General features: G+C 39.3%; 1 protein-coding gene across 2 annotated transcripts in view; it reads left to right on the top strand.

Moving 5' to 3' along the window:
* The first annotated feature begins 707 nt into the window (after positions 1–707).
* The window catches only part of c6h1orf159 (chromosome 6 C1orf159 homolog), a 37,146-nt gene continuing 16,901 nt past the window's right edge, over positions 708–20,952 (top strand). For both annotated transcript variants that reach the window (XM_039755584.1, XM_039755583.1), the window contains exon 1: positions 708–1,760. In XM_039755584.1, coding sequence (XP_039611518.1) covers positions 1,689–1,760 — 72 coding nt within the window. In that variant the 5' untranslated portion in view covers positions 708–1,688. The remainder of the gene's footprint in view (positions 1,761–20,952) is intronic.

Below are 20,952 nucleotides of genomic sequence, written 5' to 3'. Positions count from 1 at the left end.
GAACTGAAAAATGTTAATGTGAGTATGTATGTGTGTGTGTGTTTTTAAGTATGTTGGATTTAGTTATTGTGCACTTTTTTAATGTATATTTGATTTTATGGTACAGTGGTGTTTTTTGCAAATGTTCAATTGTTGAAAATGTTCAAATTTTATGCACTTTATATGCAACAGCAGTATTTGCACTCTAAACATTTTTTTATTTATGCACAGTATATGCAACAGCAGTATTTGCACTGTAAACCTTTTTTATTTATATAAAGTGTGAGTGAATTTAAACTGTATGGCTATGCTGTGGTTCCTTTGCGTGCGTGCGTGCGTGCGTGCGTGCGGGGGGCCTCCATGTCCATTTTGCTTGGGGCCCCCAAATTCCTTCAAACGGCCCTGGTGGCAAGATAAGGTTAATCTGGACCTAGGTGGACTCTATACCCAAAAACAATGTTAGTGTCAGCAGCATCACTGTTTGCACAATAGCAGACCACTTCTCATCACCATGGCAGGATGAATAAGCAAGTATTAGAATACACAGTTCAGAAAGCTCAGTTATTTGATTAGGCAACAGTAAACTACTGACAGTAAACTGGCTGAATGTGTGATTAATGTTTAAACTGTCCAAACTGCTAGTAATAATTTGCTTAAGCAGTCAGTTTAGACTGATTTTCATTCATTTGAATATGTTAATTTGTTTGCAGATTATGGGGTGGGTGCCATATTTGTGATACCATTACTGGTCGGGGTTAGTAGATTTATGACAAAATGTGACGGGGTCAGTTTGGTGCCAAAATAGCGTCACATCATTTATGAAGATTAAGACTGAAATCAACTGAATCCACGTATAGCTCGACCAGCTGTTTTTATTTTATTTTACAAATTCAGCGCTTGCGAATGATGCAAGGAAAATCTCTAAACTGGTAAATTTCTCGGCGGACCTTATCCATCGTTACTAGCTGCGCTGCTCGCATCTCCATGCTTTTTTATTATTAATGGTGATCCCGCTAGACCGCCAATGCCCAGAGCCGCGCATGTAGCAACGCGTTCTCATTGGCTAAACAAGGAGCGCGGCTCGCGCTTTTAAAAGTGGGCGGGGTCTTCGAATGCACAGCACTGTTGGTGAGGACTCGTCGTTGCGTAGCAACCGGCTGGGCCTGCAACGGGAAGAAGCGCCAGCTGTGAGACACCGTTTAAGCTCTTAACACTGAACTTCATCTTCTTCAGGGATTTACATATAAAAAGAAGAAGCGATACCACGAATCTGCTTCAGTTTTCTGACCCAAAACGACGGACTTAACACTGAAACGTTTTCGAATTTTCTTCAGCTGGCACGTATACCGAGTCCTGCATGCTTCCAGCGTCTGCAGGTGAAGGCGCCGTCTGTCGCTGACTAGGCACGAGTCGTGTCACACCGCCTGGCTTTGGCTGTGTGTTTTACGTCAGAGTTTGGCCGACAGGACTTGACATTTGGTGACTGCCTGACAAAAGGGTGTGAGTTGGAAGGAAAGACGACAAACTCTAATCCTCGAACTGGGAGGAAGACAGTTCACTTGCTTTCGGAAAGAGAAACGCCCAGTGTTGCCGATCTTTTTTTAGTTGTCGGACGGTTCTTGCCAAGACAATGTAACCTCTTCGCCCCACCCTTTAAGGAGCATTTTGGCGCGGCCTTGCACGGTTCTCCAGGGACGACTGTGTAGGGTATGGCGGCGCACCACGTCGTCTTCGTCGCTGGAGCAGCATGGCAACTTCTGTGCGAAAGTCCGATGGTACTGGTAAGAGCTTTCATAGCACCTTTATCTCTGCTGGTCCGTCTTTGTAATTGGATAGATGTCGCGCAATGCTAGATTATCCTTCCTTAATCAGAGTAAAGAAAACGAGCTGGGGGTTTCACTCCGTTTAGGAAAGACCGAGGGTGCCAGAACCTCGGGTATACCCGCCAATCGGGGGAGGAGGAGGAGGAGGCTTCTTAAGGGGAGGGGCGGGCGGGCGCTGACATTGGTCCAAACGATTGTGTACATGTAGAAATGTCTTTCCAATAATAGGGACTGGCCGTTTGCGCCTGCCCACCTGTTTGGGGTTTTAAGCCCCTCTACATCCGTTAGGAAGGTTGGTATTCTCTTCTTTTGCAGGGGACCCTATGCTTGAGCAATAGTTTGGGCCCCAACTAGGTGTACAGAGAGAACAACAGAAAGTACAATACGTAATGTCAAGCTGAGAATTGAATAGCCAATACACAGGTTTAGATAAAAAGGCAGAAATCGCATCAGCGACTGAGTGATATAGAAAGAGAGAAGGACACAATATGCAATGCCAAAATTTAAAATTATATTTGGCAGCCATCAGAGCAGTAAGCCATGTCAAATGTTAAAAGCAAAGAGAGTGTGATCTGATCCGTCAACAATCTATTTTGATGAGTTAGGAAAATGTTTTAAAACGTTACTCTTGCACCTAATTATTTTAACAATATCAGGTTTTTCACCTGTTATGATACAACTAAGAAGAAAAAAAATAGTCTGAATTAACATAAGACACTGTAATTCGGGGTGTTCGTAAGAAATGTAATTATTTACTTTGTAAAAATATTTTTTTCATTTTTCTCCCTCTGATAGAGGTGTGTAGAGTGCTAGATCAATAGTAAAGGATTAACAATTAAGAAAAATAACAATTCATAATTGTTGACCTTGAAATAGTCTAAAATTGTAACCCTTATGCTTATGTTTGAAATGTTTCAGTTTTAGCCTTCTGGGAGTGGCTGTTAGAGGACTAGGACCACCAGTAAAGAATCAGATATCAAAAATATTATCTTATTTATGATCAGTAAAAAATGACACTCCGTACAGTATGTCTTTATTACTGATCTCCATTTTTTTTTCCAAAGTTTGTGAAAAGGAGTAAATTTGACCCCCTTATATCCCATTAGGAGGTGATACCATGGTATTGGGTAATGCATATCTTCAAGCACTTCTGATTATTTTTGTTGAAGCCACATATTGGTTTACTCTGTATCATGAGGGTATAATTTCCTGGCCAAAATATGGTCCAGAAATTACCTAAAAATCGGTGTGTTTGTATCTAGAAGGCCAAAAATGTGGTGAACCTGATGTCTTGCTTAACTAGACATCAAGTCAAGTCAAACAGTAAATTATATGTGGAGATTTTCATGTACCGGTGAGCAAGGAGACGTCAGAGAAAAAAAACCCAAAGTGATTTAAAAGCGTTTACAAGTACAGTAATTCACATGCACACAATAATTAAAAAAAAAAAAAAACACATTAACAGGTTTGTTTTTTCACCAGTTTGCAGATTTTGAGCACTATTGTCCAGCTACCAATAAATTGTACCTGTTTTTCAGTAGACATACTGCCAAGTCAGAAATTGTACAAGGTTTGTGACTTTTCATTGTCCAAACAAATTTTCCAAAGCATAAGTGATTCATCAACAACAACATTCTAATTCAAGTATGTTGACCCAGTGCAGTCTGAAATTCTTTAAGCGATCATCTATCTGTACCTGATACGTATGTCTTGAGCCCTGGAGATCTGCTAAAGACAGCTTTGAAATTTACCCATTGCTCTTGTTGCACAACGGACATTCAGAAGTGGCGTTAGAGTTTATCATTTTTGCAGAATCATCATGTTAGTATGCTTCATTATCACTAGAAGTAGGATCTATAATGCTTTTGCTGTCATGGCTGAAGAACTGTCAGTATTGTAATACTGCAAATCGCTTTTTTCTTCACACACACTTTTGTCTCTGACAGCCTGTATTCAGATGTTTATGCTACAGCCAGTGTGTCCAGTAAACTACAGGTAGTGATGGAGACCGACAACAAGTAATCTTGGGGATGATGGTGTGCCTATGCCTAATAGTGCATGAGCTGTCTTGGGCATACTGTTAAATAAGATTCTGTCTGCCAGTTTAGTGGTAGAATTATCTCTTTGAAACACAAAGAACAAATATTTTTCATACATCTTAATTAATTTCAGTGCCCCTGTAGGTCATGGAGACCTGGGCTGCAGCCAAGAGTGGTCACTTTCTGAAGTTAAACTATGGGTAAATGCATTGGATTGCTTTCATTTTTGTTAAGAATTAGCAGCATCTTTTTCTGTTTTTGTTCATTCTGTTTAATACTAATCTTGTCAATACAGTCAAGCTATTGTTTTTTCCTGTTCTTATCTAAGGTACAGCTTTTCTTTGATCACATGAAATATACAAGAACTAAAAATACTACAGGATGGTGTGGGTGTTTGTACGTCTTCATATTCGCACACACACACATAAGAATATTGTATTCTGGGCGCATTTGAGATGAGGGTATTTTTTTTTATATGAACTTTTACTCTGTGCACTGACTTAAAAAAATGTCTTTCTTGTTGTCCATTGAGAACCAAAAGTGTAACAGATGAATGTCATAATTTACCAAACAAAAGCTCTGGGGGAAGCAAAAATTAGATTGCAACAGCATACTTGACGCTCCACCCTTTGTACTGCACAGACCCATAATCTTTCTTAAGCAGATTTAAAAAAAGGGATTTTTATATACCATAAGGTTGGAGAGAGTCACAGAAATGAGGAGACATTGCAAGGACAAGCCTTGGATAGAACACTATGAGCAGTACTTGCTAACATATCCTTCGATCCAACCTTCTATCAGTCGATGGAATGGGCTTAATTCAGTTTTAGGGTCATGATGAAGCAGAGACTGTCCTGACTGACATTGATTACAAGTCAGAAAACATCTGTGGTAAAGATACCAGACCATCACAGAGTACAAAAACATTCACTCATAATGAGTTAGTATAAAGTTGCTAATTTGCGTTACTTTAATTTTGAAAATGTGGAGGACCATCTGATCAACTTTGAACTTGGCCTCGGTTGACTTTCATTGCAAATATTGTCTGTTTCAATGTGCGAAATATTACATTAAACTATTACTTCAGGAATGGGATATATCCAAGTGAAATAATAAAGTTCTAATGACTGTCTATATAAAGACATTTTTAAACAAAGCAGTTTATAATGGCAGCATCAAGGGCAAAGAAGAATTCATTCTGCATTTGGTGTCAGCCCTTCAAAGGTTACACTTGGGCCTGCTGTATACTCTTCCTTTTATGCCAATTTAGATTCATCCATTGGCTTTGCTATCACATCCTTATTATCTGCTATCAACCAAATCCTATATGTTATTTTTTTCAGAGCTAAACTGTATATCCTCTTTTAACATGCAAGTCAGGAAAGTACTGCATATCAGCTCTTGAGTCTTATAGTTATCCTTGGTATTTTGAAGTTATTTAATTTTTTTCAACATATTATTCTATGCTGCTATTTTAATTTTATTTAACGATCTGAAAGGCTAGTTTTCACAAGCCTTCACTAAGTCTTTTCAGGGATGTCATTTATAAAACTTTACTTGGATTTGAGCGTGAAAGTATGCACATGTCAAAAAATGGTATGCAGTGGATTTATTAAATTAACAAAAACATATGAAGTCTTTGAAAATTCAAGTAACCGAAACCTGAACACTTATTTAGAGAGAACTGCATACAGTCTGAGTTGCAAAGGTGAATGGGGAAAGTAGTGCAGAAAAGCTTTAGACTAGTAAGCATTTTTGTAATTTTAAAAATGAGTGATTAAAGATTATTAAGAGGGTAATGCTAACATTTGCATTGTGCTCAAATAGCACTTAATCAAGGATTGGCTTCTGCTTTGGCCTCCACTGTTGCTGGGTAGACTTTGCTGTTCTATTATCCTGTAAAGTATTGAGCAAAGGCTGTGAATACTTATGTACATGGGATTTCTCAATTTTAAAAAGTAAACTTTTTTCACGTTGTCATTATGGGGTGTTGTGTGTAGAATTCTGAGGAATGAAATGAATTTAATCCATTTTGGAATAAGGCTGTAACATAACAAAATGTGGAAAAAGTGATGCGCTGTGAATACTTTCTGTGTGTGTGTGTGTGTGTATATATATATATATATATATATATATATTGTGGCAGTTGGGAGCGCTAGTGCTCCCTTGAACCCTCAGGTACAACTCCAGACACCAGGTAAAAGTCCAAGACTTTTTATTATTTTTAAGCACAGTGCACCAAGCACCTTCCGCACTACTCATATATTAAACCGCAAAAACACTACCACAATATTCTCTCTCCTCGCCCAGACACTTTGCTCCTCTCCCACCCAGCACAGCTCATTGTCTGGACTGAGGCACCGCCCTTTTATAGTCCCTGACCCGGAGGTGTTCCTGTTCCAACAGTCCACAGTTCCTTATTCCTTCCGGGTCAGGGCAATCAGTCCTTTACTTCAACCGGGGAGCACATCGTTCCTTCCTGTCACATGACTGTGACGTACTCCCGAGTCATAAGGCACAAAAGAGCCCATAAGCCCCCCCACAGCAACTCCTGGTGGCCCCCAAGGTATCCAGCAGGGCTGTGTAAAAACATTACATAGTCCATAAGGCCCTGCTGGAACTCGGGCACGCGATCTTGCTGTCGGGAGAGCTCCTCCTGGCGGCCTGGGGGTGAGGGCCAGAGCACGAAGCCGGCAGTCCTCCACAATATATATATATGTGAAATGAAAAAGAAAATGAAACATTTTGAAAATAACGTAACATGATTGTCAATGTAATTGTTTTGTCACTGTTGTGAGTGATGAGTGTTGCTGTCATATATATATATATATATATATATATATATATATATATATATATATATATAATATACACACACACACACACACACATATAAACATATATACAGTGGTGTGAAAAACTATTTGGCCCCTTCCTGATTTCTTATTCTTTTGCATGTTTGTCACACAAAACGTTTCTGATCATCAAAAACATTTAACCATTAGTCAAATATAACAAGTAAACACAAAATGCAGTTTTTAAATGATGGTTTTTATTATTTAGGGAGAAAAAAAATACAAACCTACATGGCCCTGTGTGAAAAAGTAATTGCCCCTTGTTAAAAATAACCTAACTGTGGTGTATCACACCTGAGTTCAATTTCTGTAGCCACCCCCAGGCCTGATTACTGCCACACCTGTTTCAATCAAGATATCACTTAAATAGGAGCTGCCTGACACAGAGAAGTAGACCAAAAGCACCTCAAAAGCTAGACATCATGCCAAGATCCAAAGAAATTCAGGAACAAATGAGAACAGAAGTAACTGAGATCTATCAGTCTGGTAAAGGTTATAAAGCCATTTCTAAAGCTTTGGGACTCCAGTGAACCACAGTGAGAGCCATTATCCACAAATGGCAAAAACATGGAACAGTGGTGAACCTTCTCAGGAGTGGCCGGCCGACCAAAATTACCCCAAGAGCGCAGAGACGACTCATCCGAGAGGTCACAAAAGACCCCAGGACAACGTCTAAAGAACTGCAGGCCTCACTTGCCTCAATTAAGGTCACGACTCCACCATAAGAAAGAGACTGGGCAAAAACGGCCTGCATGGCAGATTTCCAAGACGCAAACCACTGTTAAGCAAAAAGAACATTAGGGCTCGTCTCAATTGTGCTAAGAAACATCTCAGTGATTGCCAAGACTTTTGGGAAAATACCTTGTGGACTGATGAGACAAAAGTTGAACTTTCTGGAAGGCAAATGTCCCGTTACATCTGGCGTAAAAGGAACACAGCATTTCAGAAAAAGAACATCATACCAACAGTAAAATATGGTGGTGGTAGTGTGATGGTCTGGGGTTGTTTTGCTGCTTCAGGACTTGGAAGGCTTGCTGTGATAGACGGAACCATGAATTCTACTGTCTACCAAAAAATCCTGAAGGAGAATGTCCGGCCATCTGTTCGTCAACTCAAGCTGAAGCGATCTTGGGTGCTGCAACAGGGCAATGACCCAAAACACACCAGCAAATCCACCTCTGAATGGCTGAATAAAAACAAAATGAAGACTTTGGAGTGGCCTAGTCAAAGTCCTGACCTGAATCCAATTTAAATGCTATGGCATGACCTTAAAAAGGTGGTTCATGCTATAAAACCCTCAAATAAATCTGAATTACAACAATTCTGCAAAGATGAGTGGGCCAAAATTCCTCCAGAGCGCTGTAAAAGACTCATTGCAAGTTATCACAAACGCTTGATTGCAGTTATTGCTGCTAAGGGTGGCCCAACCAGTTATTAGGTTCAGGGGGCAATTACTTTTTCACACAGGGCCATGTAGGTTTGGATTTTTTTTTCTCCCTAAATAATAAAAACCATCATTTAAAAACTGCATTTTGTGTTTACTTGTATTATATTTGACTAATGGTTAAATGTGTTTGATGATCAGAAACATTTTGTGTGACAAACATGCAAAAGAATAAGAAATCAGGAAGGGGGCAAATAGTTTTTCACACCACTGTATATACATATCCACATATATATACACACACACACACACATATATATATATATATATATAACAGTCTTTGGGGTGCAAGCAACTGTTGCTGGGGGTGCCAGAATCCATGAAGGAATAAAAATGAAAAACATTATTTCTACAAAATCTTTATTTATCCATTCCTAAATAATTAAATGGGCAGGCTATTTTGTATCAGTGCAATACGCTGCTTGTTAAAACGGATGACTTCCGCTCTTACGTGCAAGTCTGCGTGGATATTATGAACTATCGTTTCTGTTCAAGTTCTATTTAAATTTTAAATAGAAGGAATTTTTATTTAGTCGACAGAATATTATTCCGGAATAAATCAACTCAAACCTTAAATAACTTATATTTTGCTCTCCATAAAAATATATCCTGTCTAAATTATACAAGTTAGAAATAAAGTAAACATTAAAAGAACAAACATTCAAATTTCTTTACTCTTATGTAATTTTATATAAAAAATAAACTTAAATTTTAAATATCCCAAAAGATTTTGCTCTCCATAAAAATATATCCTGTCAAAATTATACAAATTCAAATATGAACATGGTGCATAACAAAACCTGGAAATATAAATAAAATTTGTTCTTTTCAGCAATAACAAATCAAATCATTCAGTTGTCTTTGCTCATATGTCATTTTATCAGAGCGGACGCCTGGCATCTTTTTTTGGCCACAGGTTCGTTTCTGTTTGGTGTGAGGTTCTGTGTTGTGGAGATTCTCAGGATGGACTGCAGGTGCTCATCAGTGAGGCGACTCCTGTGTGCTGTTTTGTTAGTCTTCATCACTGAGAAGAGCTTCTCACACAGATATGTGCTACCAAACATGCACAAGGTTCAGCCGCATGTAGATGGAGCTGGAGCATTTGTGCGGGAATGGAGTGAATAAACTGTGCGGGCCCTGCAGTATTGTACTTTGCCTTCAGTGTGCCATTACATTGCAGCTCATTCACCTCCATCTGAATCTGCAAAGGTGCAGTTTCCACATCAATGGCAAATGGGTTGCGAAAACTCAAAATTCTTTTTTTGTTCTTCAAAGTCACCAAAGCGCAGTGCGAACTCAGTGCGCAGTGTGCCCAGTTTTATCAGCAAAGTGCGTATTTGGGAACACCGTAGTGCCGAGTTGGTTCAACATTACTTGGCAACAGGGAAAGTGGGGCAAGTTGCACTGGTGCATTTGTGTCTCCCATAAAAGTAGCTTCACTTGAAATCACTTTGTGATTTTGCACGGTAAAAACGTCTGCTGAAGTGTCAGATTCTTCTTTAACTCTTCTGCTTTCTGTATCTTCTGCATTGCATTCAGGTCTTTCAGGTTATCTTGATGTTTTGTCTCATAGTGCCATCTTAGATTAAATTCTGTAATTACAGCCACATTAGCTCCACAAATGAGACACACGGGTTTACCTGCAATGTCAGTAAACATATACTCAGCCTCCCATCGGTTTTTAAAGGCTCTATGTTCAGAATCACCTTTTCTCTTCGGCATTGTGTGGGCTAGCTTCGCAGTAACTTGCAGCATCATAAGCTAGACTTGATTGACGCGGTAAGTGTTTGGCAAGGCAGCTGAAGCACTGCATTATGGGATCTGTAGTTTGTGTTACCAGCGCTTCATATCCCCGGGCCATTAATAGCAATAATATATAAAATGATCTCGGGGCCGGATATAATTACACGCCAGGCCGGATGTGGCCTGCGGGCCTTGAGTTTGACACATATGGACTAAATAGAACTTGAAAAGAAATATTTTTTCAAATGTGATTGCGCAATTCAGATCGAGTTGACGCGCACTACATCGAGCCTGCGTGCTATTGTGGTTTTGCCTGTGTGCCTCAATAAGTTACCCTCCCCTCGCTCTTACTTTTTTACCGTTCATCTAATGAATACACTGAGTATGGCTTTACCAAAACAATCAATGATCGTGAATAAAGTATCCATTATTCATAAAGCTTCAATTGGTGATCTGTCTTTCTGTGTGAACTGCATAGTTTTTTATACGTCTCAAACCAAGGGGATGCGAGGCTAAAATGAATCGGGAAGCACACGTACATACTCAGTGCATCCCCTCTCGGATTTGTTCTGTTCTGTGTATTGTACTGTACTGTATTGTATTGACCCTCTTCTTTTTGACACCCACTGCACACCCAACCTACCTGGAAAGGGGTCTCTCTTTGAACTGCCTTTCCCAAGGTTTCTTTAATTTTTTCCCCTCAAGGGTTTTTTTGGGAATTTTTTCTTGTCTTCTTAGAGAGTCAAGGCTGGGGGGCTGTTAAGAGGCAATGCCTGTTAAAGCCCATTGCAGCACTTCTTGTGTTATTTTAGGCTATACAAAAAATAAATAGTAATTGTAGATACAGTGACAAGGGTGGGATTTGAACCCAAAGACTTTGAAGCTTTGAGGTAGCAGTGCCTTTCATGTTCAGGCTTTCCTGCTGCGAACATGCTTCTATACTTGTAATATACTGTATAAGATGAATGGAAGTAGTCCCTAGACAAATACAGGATTCCAGAGTGCCTGGAAAATACCACATCTATACGTTCTTCCAAGGCTAGTGACCCGAGGCTCTATCATTTTATTTCTGCAGTGTTATCTACCTACGTTTTTTGGAAAAAAATCAAACAGCTGCCAACCCCGTCCTCTAGTCCATATACACACCCAAAGGTACAAAGACAGATTTAGAAAATTTCTCAATTCAGTAAAAAGCAAACTAATGCCTTCAAAGCCTTTCTGTAATGTAATCATTTATTTGATATTGTTGATTAAGAAACTGTTGTGCAGTTTGTTTTTATCATTTATATTTAAGTACACTACAGACTGAAACATTTTTAATAATGATCAAAAGCAAAAAAGTGAAGAGGCATATCTGTCAGATTCTATGCATTCACTCTCAGTCAGATACTTCGCTTTTCTGTGATCAATAAAAAATTGTCATACATTTTGAAGTAGCTTTTTTTCCATAAATATTGCAACCTTTTTTTATATAAAAACTGTATAATAGCTTCAGCTACTATACACCAGATCCAATCAACATGCATTCCGTAATAATCATTCCTGCATTCTTGTTTTATTCTAATATAGTAAAGATGTGTTTGTTAAATTGATTCCCAACAATAAATTGGCTCCATAGCAGTGAGTATGGATCTGTACATGAATATGCCCTGGTGCGTAATGGAGTCCTAGCCAGGATAGTTTGCTGCCATGCTTTTCAGTGCTGCCAGGAGAGCCCCCAAAATTTTAGTAAAAAGATACATGGATGGATTGATTAACTCGTTCATTTTCTGAATATGCTGTTTTAACTTTCTGTGTTAATGAGTCGGCTCCTGTCCTCGCAGCATTTGGAATAAGCAGGAATCAATGCACAGTTGAATATATCACAGAATACAGTACATATACAGTACTGTGCAAAAGTTTTAGGCAGGTGTGAAAAATGCTGTAAACAAAGAATGCTTTCAAAAATGAAAGTGTTAATCATTTTATTTTGATCAATCAACAAAATGCAGTGAATGAACAAAAGAGAAATCTAAATCAAATCAATATTTGGTGTGATCACCCTTTGCCTTCAAAACAGCATCAATTCTTCTAGGTACACTTGCACACAGTTTTTGAAGGAACTCGGCTGGTAGGATGTTCCAAACATCTTGGAGAACTAACCACAATCTTCTGTGAATGTAGGCTTCCTCACATCCTTCTGTTTCTTCATGTAATCCCAGACACACACAATGATGTTGAGATCAGGGCTCTGTGGGGGCCATACCATCACTTCCAGGACTTCTTGTTGTTCTTTACGCTGAAGATAGTTCTTAATGACTTTGGCTGTATATTTGGGGTTGTTGTCCTGCTGCAGAATAAGTTTGGGGCCAATCGTACGCCTCCCTGATGGATAAGTATCTGCCTGTATTTCTCAGCATTGAGAACACCATTAATCCTGATCAAATCTCTAACTCCATTTGCAGAAATGCAGCCCCAAGCATTCAAGGAACCTCCACCATGCTTCACTGTTGCCTGGAGACAATGATGAGTACCGCTCTCCAGCCCTTCGACGAACAAACTGCCTTCTGCTATAGCCAAATATTTCAAATTTTGACTCGTCAGTCCAGAGCACCTGCTGTCATTTTTCTGCACCCCAGTTCCTATGTTTTGTGCATACTTGAGTCGCTTGGTCTTGTTTCCACGTCAGAGGTATGACTTTTTGACTCTTCCATGAAGACCACTTCTCGCCAGACTTCTCCGGACAGTAGATGGGTGTACCTGGGTCCCACTGGTTTCTGCCAGTTCTGATCTGATGGCACTGCTGGACATCTTCCGATTTCGAAGGGCAATAAGCTTGATGTGTCTTTCATCTGCTGCACTAAGATTCCTTGGCCAACCACTGCGTCTACGATCCTCAGTGTTGCCCGTTTCTTTGTGCGTCTTCAAAAGAGCTTGAACAGTACATCTTGAAACCCTAGTCTGCTTTGAAATCTTTGTCTGGGAGAGACCTTGCTGATGTAGTAGAACTACCATGTGTCTTGTTGCTGTGCTCAATCTTGCCGTGACATGAAACTGTCTTCATGAAACATTTTTTTCACACCTGCCTAAAACTTTTGCACAGTTAACCTGTACATAACCTTTAGATATATCATGCCAGGTTAGAGTGGGCAATTAGCCTAAGTCATACATATCCTTGAGATGTATGAGGAAACAGTAGAAAGAACAATACAGATTATCGACGACATCCGAGATGTTAACTTACGACTTTGGAGCTCTGAGGCAGTAGTGTTAACTTTTCAAACTCTTTCTATGAAAATATAAAGCTGAATTACAAGTATAAAGTATTTTATTCAGTAATGTTGCCACAGGCATCAGCAATTAATTACAAAATATTGTTCTTGGTAATAGGGCAAGCCTTCAGTCTGAGTTATCTCTCTATCATCTTTTTATCATTGTTTAGATTACAAATAAGAGTAGTTGTGCCATGAAATAAATTTGAACTGCTGCCTCTATTTATTTTCTTTAAGCAGTCCAAAGACACACAGTTAAATTGGTTAAATGAATACTCCACGCAAAAATGATTTTTGTTGTATATGTTACTTACCCATGTGTTTGCAGTGAGGACTGAAAAAAATGTAATCTAGCGTTTTCATGAAGAATGGAGATAGAAACTTTATGGCAGAATAGCAGTCTATAGTGACCAGCTCTGGACCTCAGCCAACAATATGAAAAATATTCTCATGGTACTTGTGTTGCATCATCCAACTGCCAGTTATCTAGTCGTATGCTCACATCAAGCAAAATGCATGCATTGTTGCCGAAGTATTGTTAAATAAATGCTTCTGGAAAAATCAGCACTGGGCATAAACATGAAATGTAATTTTGAATTGAACACAGGACTCTTGACGAATGAGGGGGGGAGATCTTTAATTCAAATGGTCAGTCCTGTATATATAAATAGAGAGAGAGATCTGTTAACAGTAGTGTGTGAAAAGCAGGTATTGTGTAGAATGTGTGACATTTTTAGGTAAAGTTTGCAATGTCTATGTTACTTTAATATGCTATATACTTTCCCTAGGCATTGTATTTAATACCTAGACATTATACAAAATCACTTGCCAGTTTGCCATTTCATAGAATACCTAGGAAATGTTTGAAATTTTCATCTTTTTATACTTTGACATCCCATTTTCAGCATTCTATAGATTTCCTAGGTATTGTGCACAATGCCTAATTTCACACATTGACAGTAACATTATATCTATATCTATATCTATCTATACATATACACTCTCACCTAAAGGATTATTAGGAACACCTGTTCAATTTCTCATTAATGCAATTATCTAATCAACCAATCACATGGCAGTTGCTTCAATGCATTTAGGGGTGTGGTCCTGGTCAAAACAATCTCCTGAACTCCAAACTGAATGTCAGAATGGGAAAGAAAGTTGATTTAAGCAATTTTGAGCGTGGCATGGTTGTTGGTGCCAGACGGGACGGTCTGAGTATTTCATAATCTGCTCAGTTACTGGGATTTTCACGCACAACCATTTCTAGGGTTTACAAAGAATGGTGTGAAAAGGGAAAAACATCCAGTATGCGGCAGTCCTGTGGGCGAAAATGCCTTGTTGATGCTAGAGGTCAGAGGAGAATGGGCCGACTGATTCAAGCTGATAGAAGAGCAACTTTGACTGAAATAACCACTCGTTACAACCGAGGTATGCAGCAAAGCATTTGTGAAGCCACAACATGCACAACCTTGAGGCGGATGGGCTAAAACAACAGAAGACCCCACCGGGTACCACTCATCTCCACTACAAATAGGAAAAAGAGGCTACAATTTGCACGAGCTCACCAAAATTGGACAGTTGAAGACTGGAAAAATGTTGCCTGGTCTGATGAGTCTCGATTTCTGTTGAGACATTCAAATGGTAGAGTCAGAATTTGGCGTAAACAGAATGAGAACATGGATCCATCATGCCTTGTTACCACTGTGCAGGCTGGTGGTGGTGGTGTAATGGTGTGGGGGATGTTTTCTTGGCACACTTTAGGTGCCAATTGGGCATCGTTTAAATGCCACGGGCTACCTGAGCATTGTTTCTGACCATGTCCATCCCTTCATGACCACCATGTACCCATCCTCTGATGGCTACTTCCAGCAGGATAATGCACCTTGTCACAAAGCTCGAATCATTTCAAATTGGTTTCTTGAACATGACAATGAGTTCACTGTACTAAAATGGCCCCCACAGTCACCAGACCTCAACCCAATAGAGCATCTTTGGGATGTGGTGGAACGGGAGCTTCGTGCCCTGGATGTGCATCCCACAAGTCTCCATCAACTGCAAGATGCTATCCTATCAATATGGGCCAACATTTGTAAAGAATGCTTTCTGCACCTTGTTGAATCAATGCCATGTAGAATTAAGGCAGTTCTGAAGGCGAAAGCGGGTCAAACACCGTATTAGTATGGTGGTCCTAATAATCCTTTATGTGAGTGTATGTATGTGTATATATACTGCTCAAAAGAATTAAAGGAACACTTTTTAATCGGAGTATAGCATAAAGTCAATGAAACTTATGGGATATTAATCTGGTCAGTTAAGTAACAGAGGGGGTTGTTAATCAGTTTCAGCTGCTGTGGTGTTAATGAAATTAACAACAGATGCACTAGAGGGGCAACAATGAGATGACCCCCAAAACAGGAATGGTTTAACAGGTGGAGGCCACTGACATTTTTCCCTCTTTTCTGACTGTTTCTTCACTAGTTTTGCATTTGGCTACAGTCAGTGTCACTACTGGTAGCATGAGGCGATACCTGGACCCTACAGAGGTTGCACAGGTAGTCCAACTTCTTCAGGATGGCACATCAATACGTGTCATTGCCAGAAGGTTTGCTGTGTCTCCCTGCACAGTCTCAAGGGCATGGAGGAGATTCTAGGAGACAAGCAGTTACTCTAGGAGAGCTGGAGAGGGCCATAGAAGGTCCATAACCCATCAGCAGGACCAGTATCTGCTCCTTTGGGCAAGGAGGAACAGGATGAGCACTGCCAGAGCCCTACAAAGTGACCTCCAGCAGGCCACTGGTGTGAATGTCTCTGACCAAACAACCAGAAAGACTTCATGAGGGTTACCCAAGGGCCCCATGTCCTCTAATGGGCCCTGAGCTCACTGCCCAGCAGCATGCAGCTCGATTGGCATTCGCCATAGAATACCAGAATTGGCAGATGCACCACTGGTGCCCTGTGCTTTTACAGATGAGAGCAGGTTCACCCTGAGCACGTGACAGAAGTGAAAGGGTCTGGAGAAGCCATGGAGAACATTATGCTGCCTGTAACATCATTCAGCATGAGCAGTTTGGTGGTGGGTTAATGATTGTCTGGAGAGGCATATCCATGGAGGGTCACACAGACCGCTACAGGCTTGACAAAGGCACCTTGGCTGCCATTAGGTATCAGGATGAAATCCTTGGACCCATTGTCAGACCCTATGCTGGTACAGTGGCTCCTGGTGCACGACAATTCCTGGCCTCATGTGGTGAGAGTATGAAGGCAGTTCCTGGAGGATGAAGGAATTGATACCATTGACTGGCCACCACACTTTCCTGACCTAAATCCAATAGAACACCTCTGGGACATTATGTTTTGGTCCATCCAATGCCACCAGGTTGCACCTCAGACTGTCCAGGAGCTCAGTGATGCCCTGGTCCAGATCTGGGAGGAGATCCCCACAACACCATCTGTCATCTCATTAGAAGCATGCACCGATGTTGTCAGGCATGTATACAAGAACACAGGGGCCATACAAAGTGCTGCGTACAATTTGAGTTGCTGCAATTAAATTTTGGCAAAATGGACTAGCCTGCCACATCATTTTTCACTCTGATTTTTGGGCGTCTTTGAATTCAGGGCTCTGTAGGTTGATCATTTTCATTTCCATCAAACGATGTGGCATCCTTTCATTCCTAACACATTACCCAGTCTATATCAGTATAGATATCCAGGAGAATTTCTTTCTCCCATTGAGATCTGATGTGTTTTCAAAGTGTTCCTTTAATTTTTTTGAGCATTTTATATATATATATATATATATATATGTGTGTGTATATGTGTATATATATATATGTGTATATATATATGTGTATATATATATATATATATATATATATATATATATATATATATATATATATATATATATATATATAGATAGATAGATAGATAGATAGATAGATAGATAGATCTCTCTATCTAGATATATAATATACTGTGACACTTGTTTCATCTTGTTCTGAATGTCCCTTCCTATTGTGCTTGTGAACAATTTTGAGAATGAAAACATGATGAAGGATTCTGTCTAATTTTTGGATTTACCCAAATAATTCATGCTTATGTAAACTTTAAGGTGGTGTCGGTAGACTAAGCTGTACATTTCTGCACTGTGTTTTTTCACAATTTTATTTTGAAACAGACTGGGGGTTTGGTTTCAGATTCTCTCATTCTGTTGAGAATGCTAGACTGTTTTAATTCATTGCTATTAATGTGGGAAGTTGTTGGTAAGTTATTGTAAATAACATTTGTTGTTGCGTTTTGTGTGTGACTATTTTCACTCAGTACTTCAGAGATTACTATGAAGTGTTCAAATGTATTATTCCCTTTCTTTAGCTTCCACTTTAAAGTGCAGTGCTTCGGACTTTCATTCCTCCAACTGCAAGGGATTCTGTGTTTGCTTTACATTAATTTTCTCCTTCACTTTGCAATTTCCTCATTAGGAATCTACAGGGTGGTCCAGATCTAATTATACAGATCCAGCATAATTAGATCTGGACCACCCTATATAAAATGATTCTTTGGAAAGTTAGTTATATGCAACCTTCCCATATGGATTGGAGTAATCTGCTGTAAACAAATACTGTATTTGATATTATTCTGCTCCCATTTGGCACTTTGTTTTTATTTTTTAACGTTTGTGCACTTAAGGCTTGCTTTCTTTTTTTAGCTATGTCATGGAGAGACAAATGGGACCTTATTTATAGATTCTGCACGTGTTTCCTCTGTTTATTTTTCCTATTTGTGATCCTCCTGCAGCGTCAGAATGAGTTTCTGTGGTAGCATATCCTCAGGTGTGAGGTTTCTGTGTGTTTATTTGTTGGTGTATGACAAAATTAATTTATTCAGATGAAACACTAAAGCCTGAATGAGCTTTAGGATTTCTGTAAATATATTTGTCAGTATTTTGTATACTCACAGATTCCAGTCACTTCATATTTTCAGGTACATTTTTTACATACAATTAGTATGTAGAATAAGTGCTCTGTACTACAGTATCTCCAACAAACAAATGTCCTTTTAATAGCAGCATTTTTTTTTATATTTTCTGTACTGTGACCCTGTAGTAGAAAACATAGAATCAGAAAATTAATGAATCGATGCATCCATTACCCTCTACAGCTGTTGCTGATTAGAAATCTTACAACAAATAATTGTCCAAGCTTGATTTTTTTAAATATCTTTATTAAACACCAGGAAATAGTATATACTTTCATTCTTAATTTCATAGATAGTGTTGCTTAAGTCTAAATCCATGTTTCCATGTTTGTTTGACATTGCTTTGTGCTGTTATTTATGCAGCTGTGTTCATAGATAAGATGCAGTTGATTGTCCTGTTTTATACTTTTTGGTTAGTAGATGGAGCAAACTATTGGCCCCATGTATTTTTGAATTGTGTGAAGACCTTAGCTTCTGTTTGATTCAGTTCTTCATTCCTGCCAGGACCATCTTAAACAGACGAGGCTCAACTGTTGCATTGATAATGTCTCAGTCATTTTGTATGTGCTTGTTTATCATTAAGCCACTTAATCCAGTATGTCTGCATTAATAAAGACCTAATGCAGTACAGATCTTGTGTTCCTAGATTTATTTTAATCCATATGCTGATTTCTTTAAATCTATTATAAGTTTCATTCTCAAATACAAACTTTGTCACAGGAGAAAATCTTTAATGTGCCTTCTAAAATGGCCAGAAAAATAGAATTAAAAAACTAGAGTACAGTATTGATAGCAACAACAACTAGAACTGGCTATAATTCAACAAGTAATTAATTGACAAATGTTGTTGGTCTGTGGTGGGCTGGCGCCCTGCCCGGGGTTTGTTTCCTGCCTTACGGCCCTGTGTTGGCTGGGATTAGCTCCAGCAGACCCCCGTGACCCTGTAGTTAGGATATAGCGGGTTAGATAATGGATGGATGTTGTTGGTTCTCCTGTATTGTATGTTGATCAGTTTCTACTTTCTTTCAATATTTGGACAAATCTGTTTCTTTAATGACTGACTGACTGTTCCTTTATGCGTACTGGATTTAGTAATTTATAAAATTTATACTTGGCATTTAATCTGAGAACTTGTCACGGCGCTCTGTGCCTTGATTTAGTGGTGATCACTAAGCAAAAATGAGCAGAATTAAAGAAGAATCATGAGAGATCATGAAGTATGCAAAGAAAAACGATAGAAGATAAACTTGTGGCCCCAGTGAGACTTCCACTTCAACTGTTAGTACCTCACTGTATCACTGAATATGCCACAGTGGGACTACACCCCTCAGATGTTTGTCACTGGGGATATAAAATAAGTAGCCACATTAGCTTGTGACATGTTTATCCTGGTTGTTATCCAAAAGCTACCAGTCATAGTTGGGTGTACATGTTCTACAGTCCTTTCAAACCTTGGAGAGGGCTCAGTACTGGGAACTATACTGTTTTCTTAGGAAAAGTCATGTTAATTTTCACTTGTATGCAGATGTCACCCAGTTATACCTTTCATTTAGATCAAATGAAGTTTCTCGGGTGTTGTCTTTAATTAGTTGTGTTAGTGAATTAAAGGAGTGGATAGATGAGAACTACTTGTCTTTAAACACAGATAAAACAGAGATGTTATTTGTTGGAGGAAATGACGCTGATCACAACAATATTTTATCATTTAACTAAGTTGGAATCCCCATTAATTTTACTGAATCGGCCCGCAATCTAGGAGTTATATTTGACTCTAGCATGTCATTTAAAGCGCATATTACAAAGTTGTCCAAATCATGTTTCTTCCATCTTAAAAATGTTAGGAAATTAAGGCGCTTTCTAAATAAACAGGATTCTGAAAAATTAATGCATGCATTTATTTCTAATAGGATTGACTACTGCAATGCATGCAAACTGTTCTTTATACAGCCTAAAGTTAGCCCAAAATGCTACTGCAAGAATCATTACAAGAACAATAAAGTATAAACATATACCTCCAGGTCATATAAAGCATTAAACGGCCAAGGTCCGGCTTACTTGTCTGAACTTATCATGACTTACAAACCTGAGCGCACATTAAGATCTCAAGATGCCGGTCTGCTTAGGATTCCAAAGATTAATAAGGTTGAGCTTTTAGTTACAGGGCCCCTAAACTGTGGAGTGGTCTGCCCGCTACTATAAGAGATGCCCCTTCAGTCTCAGCTTTTAAATCCCGGCTGAAGACTCACTACTTCAGTTTAGCATATCCTGACTAGAGCTGCTGATTAACTGTACAGACTTTATCTCTGTTGTTAGTCATTAGCACTAAAACATAAGTAACATAATAATTATAATTTGTTACTAACCCTTACTTATTCTGTTTCTCTTCTCGGCACTCAAATGTGGCACTCTGTGCCACGGCCCACTTTGCGTGGTGTTTTGCCTGCCTAAGGTAAAGTCATCCCTGATGGAGAATCATGGGGTAGAGGGGTCCTTTCATCGTATTGGCTGGCCCAGCGCTGTTTCAGCTTTGGAATGGCCAAATGGGGGAGGCAGCTTGATGGCTGAGGTCCCCAGGACTCTAAACAAATCCAAATCATATTATATGATATCATCTACTGTTAAATTCTGGTCTGTAAAATTTTTATTTTTATACTGTATTGAGGATTTGTTCTGTGTATTGTATTGACCCCCTTTTTTTTTTTTTTGACAACCATTGCACGCCCATCCTACCTGGAAAGGGGTCTCTCTTTGAACTGCCTTTCCCAAGGTTTCTTCCGTTTTTTTCCCCTACAAGGGTTTTTTGGGAGTTTTTCCCTTGTCTTCTTAGAGAGTCGAGGC

This window comes from Polypterus senegalus, chromosome 6 (genome assembly GCF_016835505.1).
Source record: "Polypterus senegalus isolate Bchr_013 chromosome 6, ASM1683550v1, whole genome shotgun sequence".
Taxonomy (NCBI): Eukaryota; Metazoa; Chordata; class Cladistia; order Polypteriformes; family Polypteridae; genus Polypterus; species Polypterus senegalus.
Note: the sequence above shows the minus strand (reverse complement) of the source record. Positions and strands in the feature narration are given on the sequence as shown.